We start from the raw sequence: 10,000 nt of genomic DNA, 5'->3' as shown, positions 1-10,000 counted from the left end.
GGGAGGTATCATGGTCCCCAGGTGTAGTACTACTGTGTACCTTCACTCCTCCTGTCTCTCAGCTACTGATTTTCCATTTCTTTTTCTACTTCCCTTACCTGTCACTTAATGATCTTTGGTTTCCCTTCCTCTCTTCCCCTCTCCTCCCCTTCTCCTTCCTTTCTTCCTTCATTCCCCAGCACTCTTCCCCTCCTCTCTCCTCGCCCCCGACTACTCTCCTCTTCCTGTATTAATCATCTAAGGACTTTAGCAACACCTGAGGGTCAGGCACGCAGTGTTCTTTTAAGATAGGAGACTAATTTCCATAAAAAAAATCAACTGCCCTCTTCTCATTTACCACCATTATGACTTCCACGCGATATGGTCATAGTGGGTAGAGGCGCTGTTTACATCCAATGAAGTACTAATATCCGTCTGTCTCCCTCCTCCTCTCTCTTCCTCCCTTGTGCTCTTTTTCTCTCTTTGCCCTCCACACCCGTTTTCTTCACCTTTGCTTCCCCCTCTCTCCCCCAATTGTTCTCTTTCTGCCTTCCTGGTCATGCCCCTCTCCCTCCACCTCCCCCACCCCACCCTTCCGACTCCCGACTCCATTCCTTCCGCCCCCCTCCACTTCCCCCCGCATCCCGACGGCTCCTCCACCGTCCCGTTCTCGCTGGTCCAGCTGGAGAGGATCCCGTTAGGTCGACTCGACTGGCGTGCCTGCAGGCAGCGGGTTGAGCGCTTCTCCTCCAAGCGAAGCCAAGCCAAGCCAAGCCAAGCTAGGCCAGGCCAAGCTTCGTTCTTCTGCTGATCGTGCCCCATATCCACCCTATTCCCTGCTCTTTCTAGCCACGCGGTCACCATCCCACATCAGCCAACTCCCCACTTACCTCTGCCACCACCACGATCTACTCCAGCCACCACCACGATCTACTCCAGCCACACCGTCGTAGTAGAACCTGTCTTCATTGCTTGCCTCTGTCCGTGCCCGTTCGAACCCTTGTTTCCTCACCCCCCCCTCACCCCGCCAACGGCTGGGTTGACCTTCTGAACCTTACACTGGCACACGTTGCCCTTTTCGTGCCCCTGATTCATGCGAGGTCACCTAACCCGGGCCCTGTGTCCCTTACACCCAGCCCCTCGGGTTTCTCTCTTAATAGTGTCCTTACGGAGACACCTTTCATGGATTTCATTCTGGTGTTATCGTCACTCGGGGATCTTGATCGGCCAACTTCCTCTATTGCAGTGGTCCTAAAAAAAAATTCACTCCATCCCCCTCCCCCCTCTTTCATGAATTTTCAACATTGGTGCGGTTCCCTCTTCATTTTTTCTCCCAAATCAAACCCTAAAAAAAATTAATACATACACACACACACACACATATATATATATATATATATATATATATATATATATATCACATAGTAAACTTATAACATACTAAACTTAGTAACCATGTAGTAAGCGCTGAAACTATCAGTTTTAAAAAACGATTAGACAACTTTATGGATGAGGATGGCAGGTGGTGATGGATGCGGAGCTGCCTAGTGTAGGCCTTATGGTCTCTTGCAGTCTCCTTTATTCTTATGTATGTTCTTATGTTCTTAAGTGCTGATGAAGAAAAACCCTTTACTTTATTACAAAGTGGACAATCATAATTATCTTATATTTCTTCTGCCAGGGTAATGTGATTTTTTTATTATTCGAATTCCTCACATCATAAACAAATGTACAATTTGCAACCAGAGGCCATGCCCCCCCCCTAAATTCTCATCATGACTCCCTTGGGGACCCCCCAGACTGAGAACCAGTGCCCTAGTCCCTCCAACTGTAGCCTTCCCTCTCCACTTGCAGCCACACCCAGACCCACGGTACCTCTGTCTCGCCATCTTTACCTCCCGCTTATCCAAGGAAGATTTTCTTCCTTTTGTCCCTCTGCCTGTAATTGATCCTTCCCCAATCCTCTTTGCCTGCTGATAACTCCCGTGACCGGGTCTCCCTCGTTCTCTTCTATTTGCTGGTCCTAACGCTTCGCGACACTATTTTGTCATCCTGCTCACCCAGTTCTTTCTTGCTCCTCCTCGTCATGGCCTCCAAGGACACCGAGGGGCCTTGCAGACTTGTTCCAGTACTGATTTATCTCTCTCTGCCTGCATCGGCTGGAGTCGTTTCTTCCTTAAATTATATTTTTCCTAAAATGATCCCCTCGTCATCCTCCTTACAAAGGGAGAAGGGTAATTATATAAACGCATGTGACCTCCGAGCTCTCTTCCGGGAGGGTAATAGCTATCGACGATGAGATCAGCATGTGAAGCTAAAGCATGATTAATCTCTCACGCACGCGCACGCACGCTCGAGCACGGACTCTTATCTCCCTTGTCCCATTCGGTTCTAATGTTTCATTCCCATCTTTATTCGATCTCGTTCTCCCACTCGTCATCCCACTCTTTAATTTTCGTCCCTTCTCATTGTTGCCAATAACTCTTAACTCTTTTAACCATTTCCAGTCGAGACACTCCCCTAAAGCTGGATAAGGTCATCTGACATGAGCCAGAATAAATTATCAAAGGAACCTACTATTTGGCTTGAAGGGGCCAAACTTTATGGTTAGGGATGACGGATGATAATGAACATGGAACTGCCTAGTGTAGGCCTTATGGTTTCTTGTAGTCTCTTCTATTCTTATGGTTTTATTTTGGTGATCTATATCGCGCGGATGTTCATATATATGGCTAGCTTTATCCTAAAACTTTAAACTGCATTACTTCCAACCGCCTCTGCAGAAAGTTTGTTCCTTTGACTGCGCGGTTAGCCAATAGGTTTCTCTTTGCCTGTTGATCAAATACGCTCCTTGATAGATCCCACCAGTTAGCGGCGGCTCTTTTCACCTCCCTGGCACTCATTCCCTAAAGAGAGGCTTTGAGCTACCCCTTCACCAAGTGGCATTCTGTAACTATATAGGCACCTCTCCAGTTGTCGATCTTTCTGACGTCTTCCGTACGTAGGGGCGCTATGTCACTGTGACGCTATCCTGTGCAGGGGGGCTCTTGTCGTTCGCCGCGTCCAAGTGTACTTGTGCCCGGGCAATCTTCTCGGCGGCCGATGACCGCGCGTCAAGGAGCGACCCATGAAGGACCTCGTTTAGGGTCTATGTGGACCACGATCCGGAGGTGAATTGCGGCGGAGTATGGTCTCGACACAACCGGAAATGACGAGACAATCATCTGCATTTGCGTCAAGGAGAAAGGAGCAATTTCAGGCACATAACAATCCTGAAATGATAGGTTGTTTGAGACACATAAGAAACAATGCCATATCGGTAATTAGCAGGATGGCATCACGAGTGAGATTTTTGCATCTCCGCTTTCGCGCGTGGTACAGTTCCATCAGATTGTTTTCCACCTGCATTTTATAGGTTCGTACCAGACGCCTGATAAGTCGCATCGTAGCCTGTCAGTTGCTGGTGGTCTATCACCCGAGGCTCAGCAGCCTGATGTTTCTTCATGAAGAGCTAAGGAATTCTACTTTGCTTGCTTGCTTGCTCGGCCTCCTGTCGCAACAAAGCTCTAGGCTTGGGACCGTCCTCGCATACTTGGAAATCCCATTTCCCTGTTTCTAGTCGTCTGCCTGTTACCGTCATCGAATGTTTGAGTGGGTGTGCATTAGCAGGTTGCTTTGTTACTTGCATAGATGACACTGTCTTATAATTATGAACTACAAAGTCTTACAAAGACTGTACATTATATGGGTTTGATTGTAAGACTCGTACATTGCGCAAAAAAGTGTTAAGTCGAATACAAAAATGATTTGTGTGTGTGTGTGTGTGTGTGTGTGTGTGTGTGTGTGTGTGTGTGTGTGTGTGTGTGTGCGCGCGTGTGCGCGCGCGCGCGTGCTTGCCCGCCAACTTCAACTTTGTAGGCCTCAGATTTTATAGAACGAGTTTGCGGGAACATGGAATAGAGGTGTCAAATGTTTTTTACTTGATAAATATAGGTTGTGTGCAAGTAGGAAATGGGAGATAGTGAATGAACTGAGGCAAGGGTGGGGCTGCATCAGAGTTATGTCACTGTGATTGCTCAACGTGTACATGGATAGGGTGGTGAGGGAACTAAACATGAAGTGTTAGGCAGGGGTTTAGAGTTAGTCAGTGAGTGTGGAAGAAAGTAGGTGAGGCAATGGAGAACAAGATCAGAGAATGACAAACGAAAACTTAGCAAAATAGTGAAAAGAATGCTCGCCTTATAGGAAGAAATGGTGTAGACCTGGCGTCTGATTTATATCGCAATTTCCACATCGGTTACATAACACACATGAACAGACACACAGATTTGGGCGTCCTGATTCTTGGCTGTTGTTCTTGCCCCGCGCTGAAAGCCAATCTCTCCCGCTGTTTACACTTCTTGCCACTTGATTCCAAGTGCGTAATTACGGTTGATGACTTAAATGTTTGAGTTATGACGCAATGCAATGCAATGTGCAGGCACGAGGTCTTTCCACTTTCCTCTCCCAATGTTTAGAGTCGCGAATGCAGATACCCATCCAACTGTAACGTAACTCTGCCTGTGTTTTTGAGCATACCTGCATGTGTGTGTGTGTAATTGTATGTGATTCACCATGGTATTGGATCACGTGTTGGACCCTTGATATGGTGTGTGTGTGTGTGTGTGTGTGTGTGTGTGTGTGTGTGTGTGTGTGTGTGTGTGTGTGTGTGTGTGTGTGTGTGTGTGTGTGTGTGTGTGTGCGTACGTTCGTGTGTGTGTGTGTGTGTGTGTGTGTGTGTGTACGTACGTACGTTCGTGTGTGTGTACGTACGTGTGTGTGTACGTACGTGTGTGTAAGTTAGCAAGCAAGCAAGCAAGCAAGCGCATATAACTGAGACTACTCTCTCTTCTTGTACCTGTCTACGCGTTTGCCATGTGTGTTGGTATGATAATTATTACTTACTGGTCTTTGATGGTACGTGGTACCCGGTACGTGGTGCATGGTTTTGTGCGTGCTCGCGCGCACTTAGTGCCGCTGGAGCACGCGAGGAAATATATCATCATTGCCGAGGGGGTGGGGGAGCCAGCGTCGCCGCACGCTCTGTGCCTCTCATCTGTCCTTGAAACGTGCCATTACCTGTTGATGTCACCAACATTTGGCTTATCGTTTCGTCCACGTTTGCCTCTCTTCAGTAAGTGGGTGTGATGTAAAGATCCTCCAAATAAAAGATGGCCAGCGTTCCCCTTTGCTTGTTAGTTCGTTCAAGTTTGTTTCCGTTCAATATGGCCGGTGTCACTCTGTCCTGCGTCGCCTTTGCGGCAGGTTGTTGTTGGCAAAATCTCTCTTAGGAGTCGTTAGACTAGAAGGGTTATGAGAGTATTTTAACCAGGTGGAAATGATGGCCGTTATATAAAGTTCTGGCTATCGCAAAGTGATTTTATTTAGCTAACTGAACTTACAAACAGAATCTGACCTCATCCGGCACATGTGGTTATGTTGTCAATATCCAAAAACAATTAGAAAGTAGCCAACGGTCACCTCTGCATATGGGAGTTGTATAATATGACTTATTGGCTACCCTGTGACCGGGGACCCAGTGACGTCATCATTGACGTAGCAGTGACAATATATCTGACGTTGCTGATACGCTTTCTATTGATGACGACACTTCTCAGAGCTGAGGTTCTTGTTGCTTTGCGTCGACGTTTGGGGATGGGGGATGGAGGATACAAACGGAGGCTTGATATATATTTTGCAGTTTCAATGATTGGTTTCCTTATGACGTCACTGTAATGTGGTTGTCTGACAACACTTGCCTTGTCGCATTTCCCATCTTCCCTTTTTCAATAACCTTCGATGTCTTCTGTCCTAGGTTTCCAGTACTTGTACAGTATATCTTTTTGCAACTTGAATAGAATAGTTTGACGTTAGATGAAACAAAGCTTTAAGGTGACAATATAAATAAATGGGTTCAGTATTTAATTATTCATTTCATCATTTAAGTAAAATGAAAGACTTCAGTGATGTTAAACGATACTTTACCGGTAGGAACAGGTCACTAAATCTTTCTTTTAGTGAGAATGCCCCATCTGAGCCAGCGTCTCGTACTCGTCAGTTAACTCTCTAAAACGTTATGACTAATACCAAACGATCCATTTGGTACCAGAGAGCGCATCAAGTAAGTTCTAATACAACATTTGTAATACTGTACGTGTTCCTGTTGAGGGGCAGTGTCTGGTTGAAGTTTGGGGGTAGTCACGAGAAACCATAAATCAGATTTACCACACCGGTGGTGATGTTGATGGTTATTGTGGTGCTTGAAGGCATGACGATCGATAGCGTCGAATGGCGAGGGAAAGAAACGGAGCTGAAGGTGAAAATTGCAGTGGATGACAGTGAGATGTGGACATTACAGTGGTAAAGAATCCAGATAGGAGAACTACACTTTCGTCCACAATGAGGTGGAATACAGAAAAGAAAAATGAAACAACGTGAGAAGATAAGCTAACACAGCAACAGGTAATTGAACAAATAAGATAACTGACTGACAAATAGTACATCATGGTGGTAAATGTTGGGCCAAGCTGATCACACTTTAGGATAGATTCTGACTCCTAGAAACCATCATAGACAGGCACAGACACTCTGTCCATGGGACTCGTCATGATAATTGTTGCTGGTGTGTCCAGGCACCAAGGGTGATTAATTACGGAACAGTGACGGATGAGGTTGTGTTGGAAGTGGACGGAACGCCCGTTCCTTATCTGTGTTGGGGGAATTAATGACAGCGCTCTCGGATGTGGTTGAGGTGGTGGTGGTGGTGTCTGTTCGTTATCTGTGTGTAGGAATTAATGACAGCAGTTCTGGAGTGGGCAAAGGTGAAAGTGTCCATTCTGTTTATTGTGATGGAGATGATTGGTGATGATGACAATGGTGATGTCTGGACTCGCCTAGCTGCGACTCAGGTCGTCGCAAAATGCATTGGTTTAGCTGTCTTCCTCTGTAACCTTATGACAAACATTTTAGCCAAAATATATGATTGCCTGCCTGTTTGTTTGTGTATCTTTGTCTATGCTGGTGTACATTATTAATATTCTTGACTTGTGTATCTAGCTTTCATGTTCGTCTCGCTGCAGTTTTATTCATTTGAGGGGAAACCTCTGCAGCAGTAAGGTGGGTGGAGGAGAGGGAAGGTCAACGCTTTATTATTGAAACCTCAATTCGTAAAAAAAAAAAAAAAAAAAAAAAAAAAAATCCGGAAGTCTTATGCATATCTTTTTCCTCTTTCCAGAACGGTGATGCATTAACGGACTGTTGGCCTCAGCACACAACGTACCACTGTTTAGCGTTGAGGAGGAGGATGAGGAGCACTGCCGCCGCCGCCACCGTGGGGGCGCTGGCTGTGGTGGGGATGGTTCTGCTGGCGGCCTCCCCCGCCCACGCCCACGTGGCCTTTACCTTCCCGCCCGCCCGCAAATACGACCTCGACTTCCTGGACTCCGTCAGGACGAAGCCCCCCTGCGGGATGCCCAAAGGTAAGAGAGGGTGTCAACAGCAACCTTCCAGGGTGCCAAAGGGAGGGAAGAAAAAAAGTCAGTCAGTCAACAAGTCAATGAGTGAGTCAGTGAGTGAGCGAGTGAGTGAGTCAGCGAGTCAGCCAGTGATTCAATGAGAAAGTGAGTCGGTGATTCAGTCAACGACTCTGAGTCAGCCAGTAAGTCAACGAGTCAGTGAGTTAGTGAGTCAGTGAGTGAGTCAATCAGAGTAAGAATTGGAGTCAGTCTTTGTTATCACTATAACACTCCACTGTGGTAGATTAAAAAAAGGTATTGACCATCCATCCTTCTGCCATTCGGAGTCCAGGGCTGAACCAAACCATCCTCACTGTCTCTCCCACAAGTCTCACGACGTCTGCCAACCTCCTCCACGTCGTCTCTCCAGCAAACTTCTCCATCTCGTCTCTTCACCTTGTGTCTGATTCATCCACGCTTCCTCATTTCGCGGCTTCCAGTCAGTAACACGCTTCCTCCGTCGCCCATCCTCCTTCCTTGCTAGCTTTTTCCATCCATTTACATTCCTTTGTCACCTCCACACTACTTTTTACCCCCATCTTTTATGACCACCAATTTCCCTGACACAGTTGAAAATCACGCGTTACCAATACAAAAAGTGATTATATTATTTTAGGACACCCTTTATATTGTGTGCGTGTGCGTGTGTGTGTTTGTGCGCGCGCGCGCGCGCCGGTAATGCGAAGAGGTAATGCACTTGCCAAAGTCTCCACGATGAAGAAACTCCGCCTGCTTGCACGAGCGACCTCTGGCTACTATTAGTTTGATAACAAACGTTGCCTCGATCGAAAACCCGCAGCCCCGCAGTGGCCGGAAACGGTCCCCGGGTCCTCCTTCAGACTCTTGTCCGCGGCGTATTAGTGTGGAACAATATGTGTCACCGGTATATAGATGGGGGGATCAGTCGCCGGTTAGCTCTCCTTGCGTTAAAAGGTGCAGGAAATGAAGACCGAGTGCCAGCCTCTTGGGGCTGTACCCCCAGATATAGGTGAAACTGCTGTCGAGTTTTGAAGATGACTGGAGGGGGACTTGATTCTCTCTGACGTCCATCTTATGAGACCACCACCACCAGCGGGAGCAGCAGTCTTTGATGTTCCATGTGTCGGGTCCCCCTAACGATCTGCTGCATGTCCTCCTGAGCAGCTCATGACTCGATGTCACCCTCCAAAGTTCGATCTTCTACATGTAGCCCGAGATTAAGCCTCATAAACTGGTTCTTTGACCTCCTCCTCCTCCTCCTCCTATTTTTTTTTTTTTTTTCTTCTTGGCGGGCACAGCTTCTTCGGTTAGTGAGGCCTCACCATTCCTGTGGCCTCGGGATTTTTCCTGGAACCTCGCCAGATTCCTCAACACCGTCTTCATAGCTTTCTGGTAGTTAGGCTCTCTTAGACCTTCCTCCATCTCTTCCTCCTCCTTCCTCCTCCTCCTCCTCCTCCTCCTCCTCCTCCTCCTTCCTCCTCCTCCTCCTCCTCCTCCTCCTCCTCCTCCTCTTCCTCCTCCTAACTTATTCTCCCTCTCAAAAAGAAGAATGCGAGGAGATTTGATTGAGGTTTTTAAAATGTTCAAAGGCTTTGACAACATTAATGTCAAAGATTACTTCTTATTAGACCAATCAAATACAAGAAGACGCCACGATTTCAAAGTAATTGGCAAAAGATTCTCTACGAACGAAAGTAAGCACTTCTTCTTTAACTGGGTTGTTAACGTGTGGAACTCGTTACCTTCCACTGTCGTTGAAAGTAACACGATAACAACATTTAAAAATCGCTTAGATGAATACTTGGAGTCTAATTCGCAAATAAAATATTATCCTTTGCAATAAAAGATATGACAACCAGACATTTAATCGCAATTGGATTAATTGGATAGGATAGTGATAGCAGTAGTGTTAGTTCATCTTCTATCGCCTAGTTGCCCTGTTTCCTTAATTGTAGTGTAGTTTAGTTAACACAAACAGCCTCGTTAGGGCCAGTAGGCCTGCTGTTGTTTGTTCTTCCTTTGTGTTCCTCCTTCCTCGCTTTTGCTTGCCTACCCCGTGTGAGTTATTCACTGCCTATATTATGGGGTTCATATTTAAAAGACTTAAGTCACCTCCCTATGAAGCAAGCCACTCTTTGATGATCGAAGACTTGATTCCACGCAACAAGGAGGGTGGGGGGACGCTTAATCACTTTAAACGTCTTTATCCTTCCGTTCTGCTACTCCATTTACCTCATCGACGACTCCACCTGATTATTATCTCCAAGGAAAGAAGCGCTGGTTCTTGCTGATAAGAAAAACCCTCTTTCCCTCCCACCTGTCTCTTCTCAAGTGCTTCCTCTTTACCCCGCTCACCATCACGCTTCGGCGTCTTTTCTTCTTCTTCCAGTCCGTGAACTCCTCCAGGCTTCCCACGTTTATTCACCGTCAAAGCGAAAGTGTTCAGCCTTAAGGGTGCACTGTTGGACCTCCGGCCTATCACCGGGGGT

General features: G+C 46.7%; 1 protein-coding gene across 2 annotated transcripts in view; it reads left to right on the top strand.

The window, feature by feature from the left end:
* Positions 1–10,000, top strand: part of nahoda (DOMON-like domain-containing protein nahoda) — a 154,085-nt gene that overhangs the window by 40,904 nt on the left and 103,181 nt on the right. For both annotated transcript variants that reach the window (XR_012966471.1, XM_076186440.1), the window contains exon 2: positions 7,253–7,496. Coding sequence is in view for 1 of the 2 variants with exons in the window: in XM_076186440.1 (XP_076042555.1) it covers positions 7,322–7,496 (175 nt within the window). In the remaining variant the exon portion in view is untranslated. The remainder of the gene's footprint in view (positions 1–7,252; positions 7,497–10,000) is intronic.

The sequence above is a fragment of the Oratosquilla oratoria genome, chromosome 6, assembly GCF_046742065.1.
Source record: "Oratosquilla oratoria isolate Oo_2021 chromosome 6, ASM4674206v1, whole genome shotgun sequence".
Classification (NCBI taxonomy): domain Eukaryota; kingdom Metazoa; phylum Arthropoda; class Malacostraca; order Stomatopoda; family Squillidae; genus Oratosquilla; species Oratosquilla oratoria.
Note: the sequence above shows the minus strand (reverse complement) of the source record. Positions and strands in the feature narration are given on the sequence as shown.